Source organism: Sinocyclocheilus grahami, unplaced genomic scaffold, assembly GCF_001515645.1.
Source record: "Sinocyclocheilus grahami isolate Dianchi unplaced genomic scaffold, SAMN03320097.WGS_v1.1 scaffold3.1, whole genome shotgun sequence".
NCBI lineage: Eukaryota > Metazoa > Chordata > Actinopteri > Cypriniformes > Cyprinidae > Sinocyclocheilus > Sinocyclocheilus grahami.
In genome coordinates, this window is record NW_015505182.1 from 2,817,496 (window position 1) to 2,840,860 (window position 23,365).

At 38.0% G+C, this 23,365-nt stretch overlaps 1 protein-coding gene across 1 annotated transcript in view; it reads right to left on the reverse strand.

Moving 5' to 3' along the window:
* Positions 1-3,188: 3,188 nt before the first annotated feature.
* The window catches only part of LOC107581438 (eukaryotic translation initiation factor 4 gamma 3-like), a 53,609-nt gene continuing 33,432 nt past the window's right edge, over positions 3,189-23,365 (reverse strand). The window contains exons 12-32 of the mRNA XM_016267000.1: positions 23,243-23,328; positions 22,266-22,500; positions 19,789-19,980; positions 19,495-19,577; positions 19,200-19,346; positions 17,946-18,182; positions 15,517-15,621; positions 11,905-12,043; positions 9,720-9,823; positions 9,362-9,452; positions 9,129-9,249; positions 8,822-9,039; positions 8,588-8,706; positions 8,019-8,191; positions 7,797-7,922; positions 6,178-6,259; positions 5,890-5,988; positions 4,628-4,774; positions 4,441-4,522; positions 4,218-4,364; positions 3,189-4,136 (exon numbers count right to left, since the gene is read on the reverse strand). Coding sequence (XP_016122486.1) covers positions 3,955-4,136; positions 4,218-4,364; positions 4,441-4,522; positions 4,628-4,774; positions 5,890-5,988; positions 6,178-6,259; positions 7,797-7,922; positions 8,019-8,191; positions 8,588-8,706; positions 8,822-9,039; positions 9,129-9,249; positions 9,362-9,452; positions 9,720-9,823; positions 11,905-12,043; positions 15,517-15,621; positions 17,946-18,182; positions 19,200-19,346; positions 19,495-19,577; positions 19,789-19,980; positions 22,266-22,500; positions 23,243-23,328 — 2,915 coding nt within the window. The 3' untranslated portion in view covers positions 3,189-3,954. The remainder of the gene's footprint in view (positions 4,137-4,217; positions 4,365-4,440; positions 4,523-4,627; positions 4,775-5,889; positions 5,989-6,177; positions 6,260-7,796; positions 7,923-8,018; positions 8,192-8,587; positions 8,707-8,821; positions 9,040-9,128; positions 9,250-9,361; positions 9,453-9,719; positions 9,824-11,904; positions 12,044-15,516; positions 15,622-17,945; positions 18,183-19,199; positions 19,347-19,494; positions 19,578-19,788; positions 19,981-22,265; positions 22,501-23,242; positions 23,329-23,365) is intronic.

Below are 23,365 nucleotides of genomic sequence, written 5' to 3' on the forward strand. Positions count from 1 at the left end.
AGCCTTATCACAAGTCCATTGTTTTTGAATTTTGGTGCTACTTCTGCTATATTTTCACACTTAAAACAATAATTTGGTATTCCTCTTGTACCATTGTCCTCTTTTATGCTAAGAAATAAGTCACCTGGCAGTTCTCTCCCAAGTGGTTCCAACTGCTGGCAGCATTAAGTTTTGAGTATGATTCAGTGGGCTATATAACACTTTTAATTGTCAGGAAATTACTTGTCTTTAAAAGTTTTGGTTCAATATACTTACCTGTTGATCAAAAATAGCCTTAAACCTATACACTTTTTTTTAGTAACTTTTAAGAGGGTGTACTAATTTTTGCAACACAACATTTTATCACTTTGATAAGAAAATCTTATTTTGCTGAATAATTTTGGCATTCTTCTTTGGTAATTGATCAAGCAGACTTGCTGGTATATTATATCTCTAAAAAAGCCATAACATGTCTTCTAAGTAAAGAGTAATCACTGAATATGTTAAGTTTTAGAGGGGGTGTACTCATTTATGCTGTGCACTGTACATTGCATACGCTGTTTACGTATTTGATAGGCTACTGCCCAAAATGGCGCTATAGGTTGACGCGGAGGAGACAAATTGTTGAATAAAATTGTTATTTTTGTTTTCTTTGCGCACAAAAAGTATTCTCGTAGCTTTTTAAGATTACAGTTGAACCACTGATGTCACAAGGATTATTTTAACGATGTCCTTGATACGTTTCTTCACCTTGATCGTGTTAGGATCCTTGCTGTCTATGGGAGGTTCAGAGAGCTGTCAGAATGCATCAAAAATATCTTCATTTGTGTTCCGAAGATGAACGAAGGTCTTACAGGTTTGACATGACATGAGGGTGAGTAATTAATGACAGAATTTTCATTTTTGGGTGAACTAACACTTTAAAGAACTCTAATTGGGTGAAGTCGTGGCCTAATGGTTAATGAGTCGGACTCGTAACCCAAAGGTTGCGGGTTCGAGTCTCGTATCAGCAGGGATTGTAGGTGGGGGGAGTGAATGTACAGCGCTCTTTCCCACCTTCAATACCACGACTGAGGTGCACTTGAGCAACTGCTCACCGGGCGCCGCAGCAAAAAATGGCTGCCCACTGCTCCAGGTGTGTGCGTGTTCACTGATGTGTGTGTGCACTTTGGATGGGATAAATGCAGAGCACTAATTCAGAGTATGGGTCACATTAATTCAGTTGCTTGTTAAAATCTTTTATGATGTAATACTTGATTTAGCTTCAGGATTTTAAGAGTAAAGATTGTTGTAGGTGTATTGAAATGTTTTGTGTATTGTATTGTGTATTCTTTATTGCAAAGAAAAAAAGTAGATGGAAGTAGTTATTAGGCACTTGTTTAGTTTGTTATTTAGCAATTATACAGTAAAAATATTAAGCACTAAAAGTGTCTCGAGTCATACCTGTCTTGGCCAGCTGCATGAGCTGCTCTGATGGAGACACCACACTCTGGGGCTTCACCTCGCTGATCAGGCTGTTGGCGATGGCGGTGTAGCCGTCATACAGCAGCTGGCTGATGATCAGCCTGTAGAGGTGCTGTCTGTCCTTCAGTGTGGGCTTGGGTCGGAACATTTTTGCTGCTTGATGCCTGCAAGTGAATGAAGCAAGGCATAAACGCTCAGACTGCAGGTAGTTTTGTGTTTGGAAACCTAGTGAGCTGCCTATCGAGACAACACGTTCTATGATACTCAAAATGTCCAGGTAGGCAACTTAGATTCAAAACAGACCCTTTGTTGTTCGTTCTAGTGCATTGCTATCGCAAATCTGTGCGTGATAGATTTCGACGTATCATTTTAAAGGTGGTTTGTGTCTGTTTTGAAATAAAGGTAAAAGTAAGCAACAATTACTATATAAACGGCGCTTCATTCATTAAAAGTTGCATATAATTAACGACTTACCAGTTCAAGACTTCAGGAGGTGCGCGCACACGCTTTGCTTTGTACGTCTGACGTCACGACGTACGCATACATGGTGGAGTTGTGGGAATAAACCAGACAAATTAAAAGTCTCCGACTGATTTAAAGTAAAAGTCCCTAACTGGCTGTTTCCGTTGAATTTTCACAGATTCGTTTTTTTTATTATTTATGATATTAGATTTTTTGTATGCATATTTAATAAAAAAATAATACAGTTATAACCTGATTAATAAAATAGCTTACATTACGTAATGCTAAGCAATTTTATTAGTCAATTAGGAAAACAATAAATAAAATGTATAGCTTGCCTCCAGACATGAAAAAAATGCTTGTGTGTGTCAATTAGGGTTTTGTGGGTGAACTGTTTTCCTCCTCTTGGAGGTGGGCTCAAAAATTCATAAAGAATGGTCTTGATTATTTTGTGTTCTAATGTTATTATTATTATTTTTTGTTCCAAATGACATGTTTTTATTATAGGGTTATGTTACTGGAGATATCTAGGGAAATATATATGGGAAATGTTTTTCCGTGTGCTTCTCTACAGGTTGTGACTGTTTAACAATATTAATACTTATAGATGGTATTATGCTTTTACCTTTTTTTTTTTATTTGAATGACCCTTTTCCTCTTAAAATTATATATTTATTTATTTTGGATTTGTTTCTTGGTTATTGTTTATGAGTTACTTTTGTAGTCTATTTGATGTCAAATTCATGTCACAATATCTTAAAGATTTGCTGTTAACTGATTGTATTTCTGGAAAGCACATTGTACATTTGTCATGTTAATATTGAATAAATATGTCATAAAAAAGAAAATAAAGGAAAACAAAGCAAATAAAATATCCCAAAGAATATATTTCATATTTAAATATATTTGAACTGCTGATTTTTTTTTTATTATACCATGTATTCAAGGACACATAATTAGATGCGTTTAGAATAATATAATAACGAGAGAGGAATAAATGTGTAATTTATAAGTAGTTCTGCTGCCTTAAACACTCAAGATCTAAATGAACTAATATGTTTCTTGACATACTTTTCATATTATATTTATTATTAATAAGAATTATTCAATGTTTGCCCAAATATTAACAGAGTATCTTTTAAAACAATTTGGTGTCAAATCAATTCAATTAAAAAAACAACAGCAAATAATCTGTTCAAGATGCTGGCGTATTAGCAAAATCCTGTCAATTTCCCTCCAAAGACAAACAGCACACCATTAGTGTCATTTTTAAATCTGATTTTTCTCTTTAATGTATTTACAAGCTTTACATTTCCTCTGTAGTTCTTCATCACAAGTACACTGAGCAAACCTGGTCATTTTCCGACTTGCATTAGTGTTTGCATTTCACCTTTAATGCATACAGGTATTTGATGACGATGTCTGAATTTTTATTCCATTCAGGATGCATATTCATTTTTACCGTGTTTCCCATGTTATTCGGAAAGTCCGTTGAGCAAAAGCCAAAGCAGAAGAACCAGTGGCGGGTGTTTCTCAAAACAGCCTTAACCTTCAGCAACATTAGCCAATCCTGGAGCAGCCCCCACCTTGAGCCAAAAATGTTATGCATTTTTCTTTTTCATTTCTGAGGAAATATTTGATTTGTTTTGAAGTGCATCACATGAATCCAGGGAGGCTGCTGACACATTTAAACAAACTTAATATTATTGTTATGATACAGGTTTATTCTGTTATTTCTATCAATGTTTTTTTTGCCTGCAAATGTTACATAGAACTCCATACTTGCAGTCTCTTAAAAAAATAATAAATTAAAGAGTTCAGAACCTATCTCAAGTCTCTTCTTTTAAAAGTAACAAAAGAAAAAAAAAGTCAAATTTTAAAACAAAAATATTTTCTATATATATGATACAAGTATTTAGTGTTCCCTCCGCTTCGTAGAGAGGTCCAGCTCAAGTTAGCCAGCGTTTCAAAGTCAAAGTTCCTTTAGTTTGGATGCATTTTTGTGTTCGTGTCAGTAGGGGGTGTCTGGGCGTCGGCCACCTGCTTGTGTCAATTATCCTCAGACTCCTCCTCCGCCTCACGTAACCAGGTGAAGAAAGCGGTGACCGATTTCAGCGCTACGCCTTTTCCCTGCTGTTCCGCTGGGTCTTTACTCGTTTCCCACTGATAGAAAGCGTCCTCCGAAATAACGTCCTCATCGTAAAGACAGTCGAAAAACATTCGGAGTAGATCTGCGAAAAGAAGCAGATAAAAATGACAATCCTAGAAGTCATTTGTTTAGTTTGGCATCTTTATTTGCATCTGCTACATACTGGGTGGTTGATCCAGTGCGACAATCAAAGACTGAAGAGCGTAAAGTGCTTGCAGCTGCCGCTCGGTGTCCGAGTTAAGGTACTTATGTAATATAGGCAGGCGTCTCTGGATGATAGCAGTGTCCACTCTACAGGATGTGCTTTCATCTGGAGAAGAAAAAGATGGAAGTAATTGGTAAAGGGAAGGTGGAGATGAAGCCGTTTGATAAAGTAGTTTGCTCACCTTTAACTGCTGCTTTACAAACAGCTGTCATTAAAGCTCTCAAAAATGGAGAGGAACTCATTTGAGATTCGTCCAAATTAGCCTGAAAAGAAAAGCAGCTTTCTTGAAAACGTTTCATACACTTGAATTTTGGCTTTGCAGAACTGCTTGATCCATATATAAGAGAGGTCCATGGAATCGGTCTCACCTCGACCCAGTCGAAGATCTGTTCATCACTAGCCATGTCTTCCAGCAGAAGGTGCTCCAGCTCTTTAAATAGCTCCTCAGGACTGAGGCTGGGTTTAGCTGTGGCCGGGGACACAGGGGAGACGTCTGACACAGTAAACTCTAACTTCTGGAAAAAGAGGAAAAGGACACGACCGGTTGATTTTGTGTTCTAGAGCACCTTTTTTTCGTACAGTTCTAGAAGTTGCTTTAAAGTAGCTATGTTGCTACATAAACTCTCTCTATGCTACCACAGGCTTTTTTTCTTCATGTTTTTATTAGAAGTCTCTTATGTTCAACAAGGCTGCATTCATGTGATCAAAGAATATAGTAAAAACTTAAATACTGAAAAATATTATTACAATTGAAAATATATATATATATTTATTTTAATATGTAATTCATTCCTGTGATGGCAAAGCTGAATTTCAGTGTCACATGATCATTCAGAAATTATTCTAATAAGCTGATTTGCTTCTCAAGGAACATTTCTTATGTTGAAAACAGGTAGGTTTCTTAATATCTTTGTAAAAACATATTTTGTGATGAATAGAAAGTTTAAAAGATCAGCATTTATTTGAAATATAAATCTTGGTAACACTTTACATAAAGCCTTTATGTATAATGCATTATACAAGTAGTTTCAATGCATTAATTATGCCTTGTAATGCACCTTATAATGCGTTGTACAATCTCATGAATACTTGTAACCACTAATACATTATAACACTTATCAATTCATTGTCACACTATGTATTTTGAATTCAGTTATATTATTTACGACAATATATAATGTATTACAATGCACATTATGAATAATTACAATGCATTATACCCTTAATAACCCATTATAATGCATTATACATGTAGGTTTTAAGTGTTACCAAAATCTTAAAGGTCTTGCGTCCTTGCTGAATAAAGTATTACATTGCTTAAAAGGATATCTTACTGCTGCCAAACTTTTGAACAATAGTGTATATACAAATATGTATATTCAACAGCACCAATAAAACAGAGTTTAAAACAATGATGAACAGCAGAATTGTATTGTTTTATTATTATGCTCACTAGTATGATTTATTTTAAAGTACCATTTTAACAAAGTACTTCACTAAAATAAGTCATCATTTCTAATGCTTAATATAAAAAAATAGAGCTGACATTGGTTTTTGAAAATTTGAAAACAGCTGAACTACTGTCATAAAAAATGTACTTCCTTTATAAATGTTTAGGCTACATTCTCACCTGTTGTGAGATGAAGGTAGGAAGATGTTCTCCCTCAGGCAGGAAGTCGGCCCAGTTCAGCCCAGACTCTCTCCACAAATCTCCAACTTTCCTATGGCTCTGTAGCACAACCAGACGCATGTAAACACACAAACTCGCAATACACAAAGCTACTTTACTGCATATTGTTATTGTCATAGAGGTGTCTATGCATGAAAAGCATCATGCAGGAGCACTAAACCTGAGATGACAACTAGATAAAGATGATGTCAATGTTCTAAACACCATGTCAACAAAAGTTAAGCTTACCATTTGTTTGCATAGTAGGTGCAGTATTTCAGAAAATAAGATGGCAGCTCTTCCCACAGGGAGTAGCGGTTTACTTAACTCACTGCAGAAACAAAACAAATCTCCATTAGATGCTAAACGGAATCACTATGACAGCTGGAGCCTGCAAGGACCTGGAATGACTGCAACTACTGTGCACTGCCAAACTGTTAAAGCCCCAGAAGTCATAGACCCAATACAATGAGATGTTTCCAAAAATAATTTTTTTTAGTACTAAATTCTGTAGTCCATCTTATTCAGCTTACCAGTCTCAAATAACAATCCAATATCCATATCGACTTTGTCCAAAAAATTTACAAAACTGTAACATTTCTGACTGTATGACCTGCTTTGGATGCAGCCCACCCTTTGATAACATATTCTTGTCTGCGAAAGTTGAGTGTGTTGTTTTAAACTGATTTTTTACATAAATTATTGAAAAATATGGTACAGTGTTCTTGGAGCGTAATAGTGACAAGGTGACTGAGGATGCTTTTTGATTAGATGTTAAAAAATATTATTAACAAAAAAAAAATGACGGTTATTTTCGTTCTATTTCGTTCTATTTTCATTCTGCCTGCTTTAAAGATTTCATTTATTTTAATGAATAAGTAAATAGCGCGTGAGAGAGAGAGATAGAGAAATATAATGTAGAGATTCAGTAGAGAAGCTATTTTATTAATATAAGTTGTAGGACAGTGTTGTTTTATAAAGTGACCCTGGACCACAAAACCAGTCATAAGGGTCAATTTTTTGAAATTGAGATTTATACATCATATGAAAGCTGAATAAATAAGCTTTCCATTGACGTATGGTTTGTTAGGATAGGACAATATTTGGCAATTATTATACAATTATTATTACAAATATTATACAATTATTTGAAAATCTGGAATCTGAGGGTGCAAAATATCTAAATATTGAGAAAATCGCCTTAAAAGTTGTCCAAATGAAGTTCATAGCAATGCATATTACTAATCAAAAATTAAGTTTTGATATATTTACGGTAGGAAATTTACTAAATATCTTCATGGAACATGATCTTTACTTAATACCCTAATGATTTTTGGCATAAAAGAAAAATCGATAATTTTGACCAATGTTGGCTATTGCTAAAAATATACCCAAGCGACTTAAGACTGGTTTTGTGGTCTAGGGTCACATATGAATAATATCTTGACCTTGTACTGGAGCGTTAACAGTACATGCATTTCTTAAACCATCCTTTGAAAGGAGATTCCACCTCAAAAGAACATCCATCTATTAATCAAGGAAAACATGTAATAGGTTTTTAGGGGTGGAATGTGCTTTTAATCACAAATTACACAAAAGCACCAAACAGAACTCATAAGACCTTTCTTTTTCAGTGTTTGTCATGACCAGAGCATGTGAGCGGAGCGGAGTGGGAGCGGAGTGGTAATATTTTCTTAAGAGCGCAGAGCGCCTTTCTGAAGATTCCGCTCCGCTCGCTCAATACGCTCAGTGCCGCTCGCTCAACCCAGAATGCCGTTCGCGCACGTCCATAGAGTGGAAAACGTAGTGGAGCGTCACACCGCTCCGCTTCGCTCACATGCTCTGGTCATGACCAATGGAATCCTGACCTGAACAGCTCTCTCATACTGATTCCTCCCTCTCTCAGCAAAGGACTGAGCAGCTCAGCCAGGTAAAGCCAAATGAAGGGAACATCTATGGCCATATCATCAGCCTGCTCCAGCATCTCTGAAAACCTACAGAGCCAAGAGACAGGGACAAACCACAGTGCTTTACTACCATAGTAAGAAAGTACTAATAAATACATCTGATCTTAATGTGTGTGTGCTCACCCTTTGTAGAGCTGGGAATGGGGTATGATGCCCTTCTGAATAAGCTGATAGTACAGCAGTGCCATGTGCTCTCTGGCTTTCTGGCTGCGCTCCAGTGTGCACTCCAGACCCATGCGCACAAACACAAACAGCAGAGAGGGCTGATCCATCTCCATTACACACTGCACTGCCTCCTGCACCCATAAACAGACACAGCACACATTCAAATGGTTTACAGTACTGACAAACAATCACACAGCAGATATTCAAAGTTGCTTTACACATACTTAATCAAACGCAATAATAAAGCTGTATGATGGCAGGCACACACATAGACAGACACTATTACAATGAAATTCAGACTTTCTAAATACATCAAGGTGAAGAAATGAAAAAGGCCATATTGACATTAAAAAATAAATCTCCAGGACTGCGCAACCCTTCTATCATATATTCTTGTCTATAAAAGTCGTGCGTGTTGTTTTAAACTGAATTTTTACATAAATGATTGAAAAATATGGTAAAATGTTCTTGTAGCGTAATAGTGACAAGGAAGCTGGTGAGATGTACCCACAGGTCCTGTGATGTACCTTGTAGTCATTAATGTGCAGAAACTCATCAATGATGGATTTGGACTTCCGCTCAACCTCCTCTTCGGACAGGATGGGCTTCTCTGAAACACCAGCGACCTGTAGCGTCTCAGATTTCACTGCAATGAAACAGAAGCTCAGTATTTAGAATATATAATGTTTAGTACACAAGTAATGGAAAAGGCAGCTTTAATGTATGTGTGTTCACTAGTGTAAGCATGTGTCCTTCCTCACATGTCTCCGTGGCTCTATTGTTCTCTATTTCACATTTCTCCTCTGAGATGCTGACTTTGCGAGGTGTGTGGTGTGAGTCAGGTCCCTCCCTCTGTGTCTCCTGAGGGGCCACGTTGTCTGTTAGCTCCTTTGCGCTGCTACCTCGGCTGAAGGGCCCCGGTCGTGACGGCCCCAAACTCACCGACTTTTCACTGCGTTCACGACCGGTGCTGCCTCGACTGGCAGAGACATACAAAATAAGACAAATTAAAAGATGTCAAACTTTTATTCATTTAAACTCTACATTTGTATCTCATCTGTTGGATACCTTCCCAGTGGGCGTCTGGAATCGGAATCAGAGGTTTGGGCCGGAGGTGGGCTGGGCTGAGACGCGGACGACTGTAGCGCTGAATAACGGTTCAGGGTGCTACTGCAAGAGCGTGTTAACTCTGGAAATATGGGAATGGATGTGTACATACAGAATATGTAAAACAGTCATCTAAACTTTACTGAATGAGCAGTCAATTTAAGATTCATGAATCTTTTCTGGAGATTCCTCACCAGAGTCACTAGCTTTGGCTCCACCACTGCTGCCCTTTATCCAGTTGATCTGTGCCCGTGGACCCAGCTGGATCTTTTCATCGATTTGAGGCTGTAGTGGGGGATTGGTTGGGGTTCAGAGGACATAGAGGGTACGAGAGTATTACTACCTCATCACTACATCACAGATGCTAAAATGACTCATCATTGATTGTTAAAGCACATGGCAATGTCAACCTATTCTGTGCTGCACTTAACAATTGTCTTTATAATCAGCAGGTGGCAGTGTTACCTCAATCAACTCTACCCTCTGATTCACATTCAAAAATGAGGTTTATGTGTAAAATATGAAGCGTTTGTGCAGTGACCATTTTTTCACCTTGGAGATCTTGGGGATCTTTGTGGGGTCAATGGTCCTGCTGTTCTTAGTAGTGGGCACAGTGTTCCACGTCTCCTCCCTCTGCGAGCGCTGATCTCTCTGATCTAAAACCAAAGACACAGGGCAGGGTTAGTTCACAAAAGATCACCACTAGCCTATAATAGCCACGGAACACTGAAATCCGAAATGGCAAGGGTTTTATTTAATGTTTAAAGCAGAGGTTTAGGGGCTCAGGACTCACTAAGAGGCCTCAGCACAATTCCAAGCATATTTCTTTTTTGAAACGTGATTTTTTAATTATTTCAGCTTTTCAGTCTTAAAGGGTTAGTTCACCCAAAAATGAAAATTAGCCTGTGTTTAACTCACCCTCGAAGCATCCTAGGTGTATATGACTTTCTTCTTTCTGATGAATCCAGTCGGAGTTGTATTAAAAATTGTCCTGGCTATTCCAAGCTCTATCATTGCAGTCAGCAGGTGTTGCAGTTGAACAGTCCACAAGTTGTCAAATAAAGCTTGCGCATTCATAATAAAACGTGTCTCATATGGCTCCGGGGGGTGAATAAAGGCCTCCTGTAGCAAATCCATGCGTTTTGGTATAAAAAATATCCATATTTCAAACATAATAAACACTTTTCTATCACTTCCGCTGACTGTGGTACGCGGAAGCCGTTCCGGCGGATGACGCAGCACACCTCTGAGATATGCTAATCTCGCGAGTTTGTTTATAGTAGCAAAGGAAGCAATGTTTCCTTACTTTAGCAAACGAAAACCAGTCTCCTCTTGGTTTATATCGAAATCCTCCGACATTTTTCTTTACAAATCCTTGGTTTGTACTTCTAATTCGTGACCGGCATTTTGTTTTGTTCTCTCTGCATTCGTCACTGATCACGCAACGCCGACATCCTACGTCATCCGCTGGAACGGCTTCCGCGTATGACAGATACCGGATGAGAGAGAAAAGTGTTTATTACGTTTGATATATGGATATTTTTCTTACAAAAACACATGGATTCGCTACAGGAGGCCTTTATTCACCCCCCGGAGCCGTGTGAGGCACGTTTTATTATGGATGCGCACGCTTTACTTGACGACTTGTGAACTGTTCAACTGCAACACCTGCTGACTGCAATGATAGAGCTTGGAATAGCCAGGCAAAGGAAGCAATGTTTCCTTACTTTAGCAAACGAAAACCAGTCTCCTCTTGGTTTATATCGAAATCCTCCGACATTTTTCTTTACAAATCCTTGGTTTGTACTTCTAATTCGTGACCGGCATTTTGTTTTGTTCTCTCTGCATTCGTCACTGATCACGCAACGCCGACATCCTACGTCATCCGCTGGAACGGCTTCCGCGTATGACAGATACCGGATGAGAGAGAAAAGTGTTTATTACGTTTGATATATGGATATTTTTCTTACAAAAACACATGGATTCGCTACAGGAGGCCTTTATTCACCCCCCGGAGCCGTGTGAGGCACGTTTTATTATGGATGCGCACGCTTTACTTGACGACTTGTGAACTGTTCAACTGCAACACCTGCTGACTGCAATGATAGAGCTTGGAATAGCCAGGACAATTTTTAATATAACTCCGACTGGATTCGTCTGAAAGAAGAAAGTCATATATCCCTAGGATGCCTCGAGGGTGAGTTTTTGGGTGAACTAACCCTTTAATTCAGAGCATATTTCTAATTTTAATATGTTACCTCAATAACTGGACATAAAAGGGAATAGTAATAGTGTCATTCAGACTTGCAAGTGTCATGAAAATTACTAAGATATCAAAAAAGTAATACAGTTCTATACTACATAAACATTTTTCTAGTTATGTGAAGCTCTAAAACACTTTTAAAATATAGTTCACCCAAAAATTTGATTTCTGTCATTACTTACACACAAGCCGTCATATTCCTTACTATTTTAAATCAGAATTTTTTCCACCTATAAAATAAGAAACCTGTCAAGTTACTGTCGCATAAACAAACCCAAAAGCACAATCAAACCTGTTTAACCATTAATGTGTTCTCCTCTACAAACAAGCTGTTTGCTGTCTGCAAAGCCTGCTGTCCGAACAACATGTTCCCATTAATGTTTTGATGTTCATGCCTTATCAAATGCGGTTTTGTCCTCTGGGTGGCGCTGTAGTTGGCCTGCTATAGCTAGAGAAACACGCTGTGGATCTCACCTGGCCTCCTCTTTATGTCCTTAGACAGAAGCTGCTGATGAACCTTCCTCTGTTCTTCCTGTTCCTCCAGCTTGGCCTCTTTATGGATCTGCTCTATGGTTTTAGGACCCTGGTCTGCTCTCCGGGATACCCAGTTATGCTGGACAATATAAATAATCAGAGAGAGATCAGAAATCCATGATTAATGGATCAGTGTCATTCTGGGAAATACATTACAATTACCTCGAAACTATATAAAACGACAAACTATTCAGATTTCTTTTTAAAGCTGGGTACAATAAAGGCTTCACAATGTTGAAAGAAGTATCCCTCCTCTTTTTGTCTCTTCTCTCTCACACATTTTTATCACTCAAAAGATAAAACAAAAACTGAGGAATGCAGGGGAGAGACACCACTAAACTATGCCACTTGCAAACAGACATGAATTTAATGTCATGGCCAAAAGTTATGACCTTGCTGATGACATTGTTTAACCTGTGGCTGTTTCTGGGCCATTGAGTTCAGTGTTTCTGTTTCTGGGCCTTTTTCCACTGCTTCTAAAACAATACACATTTAAAATGATTACTAATTTAAATGTATATTTTTTACATTTATTAAAAACTAATTTTAAATTAAAATTATATAAATTATAATCTATAAATTATTATTAATTAAAATGATTGCTTTTATTAAATAATATATTATTATATTATATTATATAATTTCTTATATGCATTTTAAAATGATCTAAAATACTATATATAATACTATTACTAAAATTACATTTTGGAATTTTCAACGGAACGTTTGAGATGAGGTGCGTAAAAAATTTGCTAGTTCAACACACACTATGTCAAATGCCAAATCATCTGAACAATTGATGTGTGATTATGACTCCAGGCTGTTAAAATTATTAGAGAAATAATGCACTCACGAAGTGGTTATGTGTCCACAACGCCGCGCCTATTAATGGAATGGTCTTTCTCAGTTCTCAAACAAATGTCGTTGGCCGGCGACAGCCATGACGTCACTACCGGTGCGACTATAATATAAATAGGCGCCGGGACCTACACATCATTCTCTTCTTCGTCTTCATTGACTGTTTTGTTTGAAGCGTGCATTTCTGTGGTAAGAGCGATCTCTATTTATCTCATTATGGCGAGCACTAGCAAAGCATTTAAGGATGTGTGCATCCATGTTGACGTTGTTTAACATGTGATGACACACACGATCTATGCGTTGTTTTGTTTGGGCAAAGAGCATGCAAGCGATGTCTCCGAGAGGGCAATCGGCGTGCACTGCGAGCGTTTTTTCCAAGAAAAAAAGAAGCTCCGCTCTCGTTTGTCTCTCTTTTCGAGGAAAGAGGGGCAGCCATTTGCTTCCCGCGATCCAGGACCCGCCGCTGCTGAGGCACGGAAGGGAATGAGCTCGTGGGGATCGCAGGTGGATCTGGCCGATGAGTTTGAAGGGGGGTTTCCCTTTCGTGATCGTCGGCTGTGCACGAGAGTGAGCCGCTGGAGGATGATGTTATTTCATTAACATTGTCTGATTCATGGGCCATTGCTCTGCTGGGATCAGCCCAGCAAAAGCAGGAAATAGCTGAGGAGGGCAAAGAAGCTGAGGCTGAGCCTTCCCAATTTTCCTGCCCTGCGTATGATGAGCTTTTGGAAATTATGGAGCGCGCCACGGTGAGGCTTTACTTGCCGTGAAGAGGGTGAAGAAGTGACGTCGAGAAATATCTCGATGAACGTTATTTTTCTGACCATAAACCCTCCAGCTCAGGTGAGCCTTCCTTTCTTCCTGTTTTTTTCCTATAAAGATTGAGAAGGAATGGAAGAGGCCGTTTTTCTTCACGCATCCATCGATTCCAGCATACAAGTTATGCCAACATCGATGCGATGCGCAAAAGCGGTTATGAGAAGATGCCCCTATAGAGAGACGCTGGTCAGCTATCTCTCTATGGGTGAGACGTCCTCTAAGACTCCCTTCCTTGACATATCGCTCGGATGCCAGGGCATACGCAGCAGCAGCAGGTCAGGCTGTCGCTTCATTGCACACAATGGTGATGCTCCAAGCATATCAGGCTGACCGGCTGAAGGACCGGGATAGAAGTCCAGGTCTGAGCCCGAACAACCCAGGGGTCCTAGCCCATCTCAGTTTGAGGATCAGAGACTGGCTCAGAAGGCTATTGTCGCGGCACGCGCTCCTCCCCCGCCCACGGTAGGGGTAGGAAGAATCGCGGGTCAAAGGAAGGTGAGTAAAAGACCTAAGGGATGTGATCCAGACAGGGCGTCAGTGCTTTTGTCCGGATCAGAGTGATACCTCAACTTAAGAGCTACGCGCAAAGACTTCATGCTCTCTTTGAGTGGTTTAAAACCCCGGTTCCGCCTTGGGCATCACTCCTCCTATGTATCCCCTGGATACCTACTTAACAGGGTGTTGCTACTAAGGGTCTGTTGAGACAGTTCCTTCAGCACATACAAAGAGAAACGTGCGGTAGCCCCTGTGTGACAGGCCAAGACTAGTATGATTCTAGGCTCTTGGCCGTATTCCCTTAAAGGAATCTATTTCTGATTCCAAGCCTTGAGCTCTACCCCGGGCCCAGGATTCTGGCCCTAACAGGTAAGTATTTTGGGGTATGTAGCCTAGGCCTTTGGCCGTAGGGAATAACGTCACTGACAGCTGTCTAACGTCCCAGGGGCGACTCCCATAGCAATATGGTAGAGTTGGTACTTAGTGCTTGCCATGGTTCTGGCTTGCACTCCCCTCAGCACGACCCCTAGAGGACACAGTTCGAAGTTCCCATGAAAGGGAACGTCTCAGGTTACTTATGTAACCATGGTTCCCTGAGTAGGGAATGAGACACTGCGTCCTCTAGGTTTCTTGCCATGCTGCAGATGCAAGCTTCAGACGAAGAAGTGAATGATGTGTAGCTCCCGGCACCTATTTATACTATAGTTGCACCGGTAGTGACGTCATGGCTGTCGCCGGCCAACGAGTTGGTGTTTTTTAAATGTATGCTTCAGACAGGGGTCACGACGAGGCGTTCCCCATAATATCCCCATAATATTTTTGTTTGTTTGGGTGGTAATATTAGGCCTATTATATTAATAGGGAAGGGAGGCCCAAAAATTTGTTTTGCCTATGTCACGAAAAGAGGTAAATCCGGCCCTGTTTACTGTACTACTGAACCACTAGATTTATTTATTTTTTGATAAAAAAAAATGCACCCTTGGTGAGCATAGGAGACTTCTTTCAAAAACATTAAAATATTTGACAAAGACAATTTGCAATAATTATAAAGAAAACCCCAAGTAAGTCAGAAATTCAAAACACTTTTGTGCCTCATAAAACACTATAGATTTTTATTATTTATTTATGAAGTATATTCATTTGTAAGTCGCTTTGGATAAAAGCGTCTGCTAAATGACTAAATAATAATAATAATAATAATAATAATAATAATAATATATATTATTTATATTATGACGTTTAAAAAATAAGAGCGCAAAAACACCACACAGATGTTTTTGCTTCTCCCTGTTACTCAAAACCAGGCCTTTATAAAGGTCTGTACACTCTCTTAACACACACATACAAACAAACACAATCACAATCCCCCATGGCACTTACCAGTCTCAGATCTATCACATCCTGTAGCATGAACCGTATCCGTGACGATGTCTTGCGCTCTTTGACAATTTTCTCCATCTGGTTGAAGTACTGGTCCATACGGGGCTATTCAAGGACACAGAGCAGCGAGTGATGAAAAACATATCAGTTGAATATCAAATACTGAGTTCATGTGTCCATGTGCCCATGTCGATCATAACAAAATCACTGATTATAAATGAAGACAGACTTCTTTATTGTGGCAGCGATGTGTGATCATGTAGCACAGATCTTCCTGTACCCATCCATTATGGGGTACAGGACATATAGGGAGCCATTGTAAATCTAAAAGTAAAGTTTGAGGTAAAGAACTGCTCCTAAATCAATAAGGTCAATAAATGCAGAACCTATTTCCCGGCCTGACTCCCTGCGAGCTGAAGAACGCCTGAAGTTCCTGCCGCAAGGTCAGCAAGAAAGAAAGGAAGCATACAGAAAACATCTACCCTCTTGCCTAATACTTTGCTCCAGGGTTTATGGGCGTCTGTTGGGCCCAGCTGGAACACATTTAGACCGTGTATAGTGCTCAAATTATATTTACCCCATGCCTGAATATTCCTCATTCTTTTGCTTTGCACTGCAGCATATTTAAATGACATTTTCCCAGCTCAGTCCATTGTACAGCTACAATGTCATTTCAATGAAGTACTTCAAATGACAAAGGCATTTCAACATATTTACGATCAGATTAAAGATGAAAATCCCAAAGCTACCACAGTCATGCCATGATGATAAGGAGCTGCGCTGGGAAACCTTTCCAGTCAAAGCTCTGGGCCTTCTAAGCACAGCAAAGCCCACCGTAACAACAATGCACACAAACAATACTAAGATCTGTCCGTCTTAGTAAACAGGCTATGTTGAGAAGAATAGCATACTATACTACTTGCACTAGTGCTGCAGTACATACTACTGTATTGTATGTATAATGTTCACAGCATGAACATTTTCTCTATGCTTAAATTACCAAGGTAAGCTACAAAATTTTCCAAAATGTACAGTACACAACAGAGCACACTGGGTGGAATTCCATTTCCCACAATGCAAATGTATTCAATGCAATATGATCTTCCATTTAATTTACAGTATAATTGCATTAAAAGATTTCTATATTCAATTCGAATGCCATTTCATTTACTGCATGTTATTTAGAAGATGCTCACTGCAACGTAATGAGGTCAAGTGATAATGTAACATTATACAATTTTAAATGTTTCACTTACACTACAGTTCAAAGATTTAAGATCAGTAAAATGTTTTTTTTTATTATTATAGATTTATTAAATTGATCAAAAGTCATAGTTAAAACTTTTACATTGTTCAAAATAGTTCAATTTCAAATTAAGACTGTCGTTTAAACTTGCTATTCACCAAAGAATGCTGATAAAATGTATCAGTTTTCACAAAAATACTAAGCAGCACAAGTGTTTTCAACATTGATAATAATAAGAAATGCTTTTTAGTAGCAAATCAGCACATTATAATGATTTCTAAAATATAATGCAACACTGAAGACTGGAGTAATGGCTGATGAAATTCATTTTAAAATATGAAAAAAAAAGAAGATTTTATTAGTCTAGTTGGAAACAAAACATGCTCCCACACTGTGCACTTCGAAGGTGAAACCAATTACAGGATTTGCCAATATTTGCAAGGTTCTGGCATTGAATTGTTCCAGGATATACAAATAATTTTCTTTGAGGAACTTAGAAGCACATCTGCACATGATTTATGACATACCTTCCAGTAAAAATAATAATTAAAAAACTCTGTTTGAAATTGATGTTTTGCCAAACTTTTACCAATATTTACCAACCATACTGTGAATATTTCTTGACAATGTTTAGCTGTTTCATAGAAAACGTAATCTTTAGCATCCTAGATAAATTGCGATTTTTTTCCACTAAGGTACAAGACATTACAAGATGTGCAAGTCATGAAAAATGTTTTCTTTAGTAGATGGTTTGTATGTCTTTAATTTAAAGTCACTTACATCAGGGAGGGTTATACTATTACTCTTACAATTTGACTTAATCCATGCAGTATGTTGCAATTCCTCACAAATCAACCCTATGTCATTGCAAAAAAATATTTTTAAATCTTATTTGGTGCTTGACAAGTGTTAATTTCAGACCCTACTTACTTCTAGTTACCTTCCTGTCTCAGAGGGAAGTTCTTCAGCAGTTTGCTAAGTGGACCATACATTTTCTATTAGTGAGATGAGGTTTTACAGTGGTTCTAGTTTCCATAATGGTCATATTAGATGATTTAAATAAAAAGCAAAATATTCTATGCCTTTCTAATTTCCCTTTTCAAGGGATTTTCACCACTGATCTTGTGAAATACGAATCAATACGGCTCCAGAATGTATAATAACAAACTGTTGGGCAAGTTACCTTGGCTTTCTCGAAGTCAAGGTCTTTGCCGATGGTAGTGAGGAGTCTGCAGAGGCACTCTAAGCTCTCGTCGTCATGGTTTTTTAGTAGTTTCACCACACAGTCATGCATGATGGGCTCTGTCAGCATCTTGAGCTTGAACAGCTCACCGATGAATTTGATATTTCCTGTGGAGCGACGCCGAGCCTTGTCCTTCGCCTCCTCTAGCTCCTCCTGCAGTCTTTCCCTTTCTGTAGGCTAAAAAAAAAAAGAGTTGCATAGAAATCCCATAATGCTTCCAATAATGCTTTTCAAAGGGGCCATGAACTGAGAAATCAAAATTCCAATGATTTTTTAACATTTAAGAGGTCACTATACTATAAAAAACATTCTGTAAGTTTCAGAACCCAAAACTTTCTTGTTAAGGCCCGTTCACACCAAGCACGATAACTATAAAGATAACGATAAAGTTGTAGTTCTAAAAATCGTTCTCAATATTAAAGAATTGCAGAGTCCACACCACAGCTATAACGATAAAGGCACAGAGAAACAATATAGTTGGAATCATTTTCAGAACTAATTTTTCCAACTGATGAACGATACAAACATTGACAGCCAATCAGAATCCATCCTGCTACAACGAGCTCGAGAATTTAAAGCGGCAGACATGTGCACTTAGAATAAACCGACGATATCGTTTGCTGGTGTGGACGCTAATATCGTTATCTTTATAGTTATCATCCTTGGTGTGAACGGGGCTTTAGTCTAAAAACAGCTTATATTCAAGCCAGTCTGCCAAAAACACAGGTTGTGAAATGTGGCACTTTATGACAAATAAGGAATTATCCACTAACTTTGTTTATAATTGATTTTTGTCACAGATTATGAATATACATACATTCTATACATTTTTAATGATTTTTTCTTTATAATTAAGAAGTCTGTATTCAGTAGATTGTGGAAGAGTGATTATCAGTTCCACACACAGAGATTTAGAAATTCTACATTGATTTAAAAGAAAAAAACTGCACTGACTTCGTATACCTGAATCCCCGGTATCGGAATCCATATCATAGGCGAAAAAGGCAGATCGGAGCATACCAAGTGAATATTGTTCATAAATATTGCTTCTATTGTCATCATTTGACTTTGGCTTTGTATAAAAGCATCATCTAAATGACTACATTTAAATGGCCATTACAGACAGAAAGTCAAAAAGACTACTAAGACAAGCAAGTCTAAATTAATTCCTGATAATCATTATTGAATAATTACTGATGTGGCAGAGTCCAGCTCCTTTTGTTTTCTCTCAAGTACAACGTCGTCCACTTTGTCCCTCTCGAATTCCTTCTGACAGCGGTTCAATAGCAGCTTCCGGAAGTTTACCGTAGTATTAGGTTTGTCTGCAGTGGGCACTTTTAGCTACAATTGGATCACAAGAGGAAGAAATACCCATGACATAATTAAGAATGAATAATACGAGGCAATTAACGGACAGTCCAAAGAAAACAAACATGGAAATTTCACAATCGCGCAATGCACAATTAACTCCAAAGTGTACGAAACCTACCGTAGTCAGACAGCGACACATGTTGGCGTAGGCCACAGAGAAGCTGGGCTCATCTATGGCCTTCTCAAACACAAGGTCGATGACTCCCATAACAATTTAAAATAACTATTTTCTATTTTATTATATATTTTAAAACGTAATTTATTCCTGTGATTGCAAAGCTGAATTTTCAGCAGCCTTTACTCCGGTATCCAGTGTCACATGATCCTTTGATATGTTTCATATATGACACAGTAATACTATTATTTATCAAAAGTAAATTGTGTGTATGCCTACAAAATCCAAGAAACAGTTAGACAGCTGAATTCGAGTTGACTCCAACTCTTCTGACAACATAAGAAATACCAACAACAAAAACCACCTTGTCTAGCACCACATCACTGATTTGAGGCAGTCCCTCTGGCTTCTGCACACAGGCCGGCATAAACTGAAAACCCAACAGGAAGTCCCGGTCATACTGTCTCTTTCCATTAGACTGCACAAGACCTGGAAAAAGCACAGCAATAGTAGGCCAGATATATTACGCAATTTATCAACAAAAACAGTATACAATTGTAAAGTGCTTTTTGGTGATACAAACAACAACAAAACTCTTAAAGGGATAGTTCACTCAAAAATGAAAATTCTGTCATTAAAGGGATAGTTCACCCAAAAATGAAAATTCTGTCATTAATTACTCACCCTCATGTCGTTCCAACTCCATAAGACCTTCGTTCATCTTCGGAACACAAATTAAGATATTTTTGATGCATTCCGAGAGCTCTCTGACCCTCCCAAGGATCCTTACACAATCAAGGCTCAGAAACGTAGCAAGGAGATATAATCCATGTGACATCAGTGGATCAACCATAATTGTACAAAGCTACGAAAATACGTTTTGTGCACAATGAAAACAAAAATAATGACTTTATTCAACAATCCGTCTCCTCCGTGTCACCCTGGTGCCATTTTGGAGAGTATCACATACGTAAACAACATATGCTGCTCTGTGTCAGCAGCACTGTACGCGGATACGCCGTTTTCGCTTTGATCTGAACGTAAACAACGTATCCGCATACATACGTTGCACACGTTGTTTACATATGTGATACTCTCCAAAATGGCGCCAGGGTGACGCAGAGGAGACGCATTGTTGACTAAAGTCATTATTTTTGTTTTCTTTGCACACAAAAAGTATCCTCATAGCTTCGTCTATGCAGGGTCAGAAAGCTCTCGGATTTCATAAAAAATATCTTAATTTGTGTTCCGAAGATGAACTTGGAGAGTATCACATACGTAAACAACATATGCTGCTCTGTGTCAGCAGCACTGTACGCGGATACGCCGTTTTCGCTTTGATCTGAACGTAAACAACGTATCCGCATACATACGTTGCACACGTTGTTTACATATGTGATACTCTCCAAAATGGCGCCAGGGTGACGCAGAGGAGACGCATTGTTGACTAAAGTCATTATTTTTTTTTTCTTTGCACACAAAAAGTATCCTCATAGCTTCGTCTATGCAGGGTCAGAAAGCTCTCGGATTTCATCAAAAATATCTTAATTTGTGTTCCGAAGATGAACAAAGGTCTTACGGGTTTGGAACGACATGAGGGCGAGTAATTAAAGGGATAGTTCACCCAAAAATGAAAATTCTGTGCTGTAAACCAAAGTCTAATGGCTATTTAACAAACAGGATAACTTCGATATCCAATGAATGAAAGAAATATGTATCTACACTAGGGGTGTAACGGTACACAAACATGACGGTTTGGTATGGTTTTGGTACAGCGGGGGGGGAAACTATACATAAAATTGCTTTTTTTATTATTATTAAACAATGGTTTACTGAACAAATGGCTTTTTATTTAAATTAATTCAATTACAATTAAAGTTCAAATGACAATTTTCTTAAGGATAAAAATCTACCTTAGGTTATGCTCTAAACAGGGAGCCCTTTTACATTACTATAAGGTTACAATTAACAACAGAGCCCAAACTTAAATTGAATTACTATTTATTTTTAAATATAATAATCAACACTTAAAACTTTAAAAAAAAATGTATGGTAAACATGTATACCGCACATAATGCAGTTTTTAAATGAACTTCTAAATTATAAAATTTCTAGCATATTTGTTGTTGAAATATATTCATTTACACAGTGGCTATCATAACTTCTTTCATAACAGATTTATTTAAACATGCATTAAATAATTAAGACATTACTAACAGGTAAAGTAAAATATAATGAGTATGTAGTCCAATATTTCGCAAAATGCTCTTCTCTAGACTTAATTTCTCTAGCGAGCAAACAAGATGTGGACACTGATGACTTGCCTGAGGTAAATGAAATGCTACGTGACGTTTTGTTTACAAGCTGTTTTATTGACATCTTTCCGCGGTTGAAACACTGATTGGGTGATTGCATGAGGCATGAGACGTTCATTCATGTTTATTTCACGTTAAAAGTAGTAGTAAAGAGGAAGGGATGATTGTGTTCACTTGAGCTCCACTCTGCAGTTTGAACTGAGGCGTCTCGCCACATCAAAGAGCGCCAAATCGGCATGTACTGTTTAAATTTACAGAAAAAATTGTCAGAATTTGAAAGATGAGACTTTGTTTCTTTAAAAAGTAACAATATATTAAGTGCAGTGGTTGAAGCAATGCTGTAGCCTATTTGTTCGGTACACACAAAATTTTCGGTACAAATACGTGTACCGTTACACCCCAAATCTACACTAAAATGAAAAGATCAGAACTTAATTTAGTTCCTGTGGGAAGTCTTACCTTCCTGCATGAGTGGAGTGGGTGAACACATGGACCCCCTGCTGTCCCCGAGTGTAACGCCACTGTCAGTGCTCTCTGTCTCCACCCCATTCCTGAAAGGCTCCGTTTCAGTCTCACCATTCTCCTCTGAGAGCTTCTCCTGGTGCTCAGGCACTGTAAATGGGCTGCTGTAGGTCCCTAAGGTTGGTTGTAAGACCATCTCATCACCAGCAGAGCTGTCCTTTGAGGTCTCCTCCTGATGTGAAGCAAAGAAAAGCAGCATTACACAAGGGCCTGGAGGCGTTATGTGAGATGAATTACTGCATAATGGTTTGTGCCATGATAACAATGTCATTAGTCTGTTATGTTATGTGGAGGGATTTTGCAATTCTCCCTTTTCCAACATTCCAATATCCCTTTTCCACCGACAGGGTACCCGTTATTATAACTTAAAAATAGAGTGAAAACCACAGAAAACTAAACTGGAAAGACAAACTGAAATATCCACTAAATTAAAAATGTGTCTTTTCAATTTAGTTTCCAGTGGTGTTCAGTGTTATTCATGATTATTGTTAGTTTTATTTATTTATACATTTTTTTGAATTTTTTTTCAGTCTGTTCATTTAGATTTTATTTGACAGGTTTTATCATTTTATTATTTAATATTATTAAAAACATTACATTTATCAACACATTTCACATTTTCATGTTTAATGCAGAAGGATTGTAAAGGTTTAATTAAGTTTGTTTTTTGTAGGCCTTTTTTATGAACCCAAAAATCTAAATAAATAAATAAGTAATAATAATAATAAAATATATATATATATATTTTTAAATTTAGTTTAGTTTTTTGAGCCATGAAAATCCAAAACAAAACAATAAAATCTAAATTTATTTTTATTTTGAGTTTTCCCCAGGTATTGTATGTTATTTTTATTTTAAGTAATAATTTTTTTTTTTAATTTACTTTTTTTGTTAAGAATAATAGCCTATCTCACCTCATTTTCCTTTGGCAGTGTTTCCACCATCAGAACATCTTCATTTGGTTTCTTCCAAGACTTTGGTACAACAGAAACAGCTTGGGCTATGACAAAAAGGACAATAAAATTAGCAACTGCTTA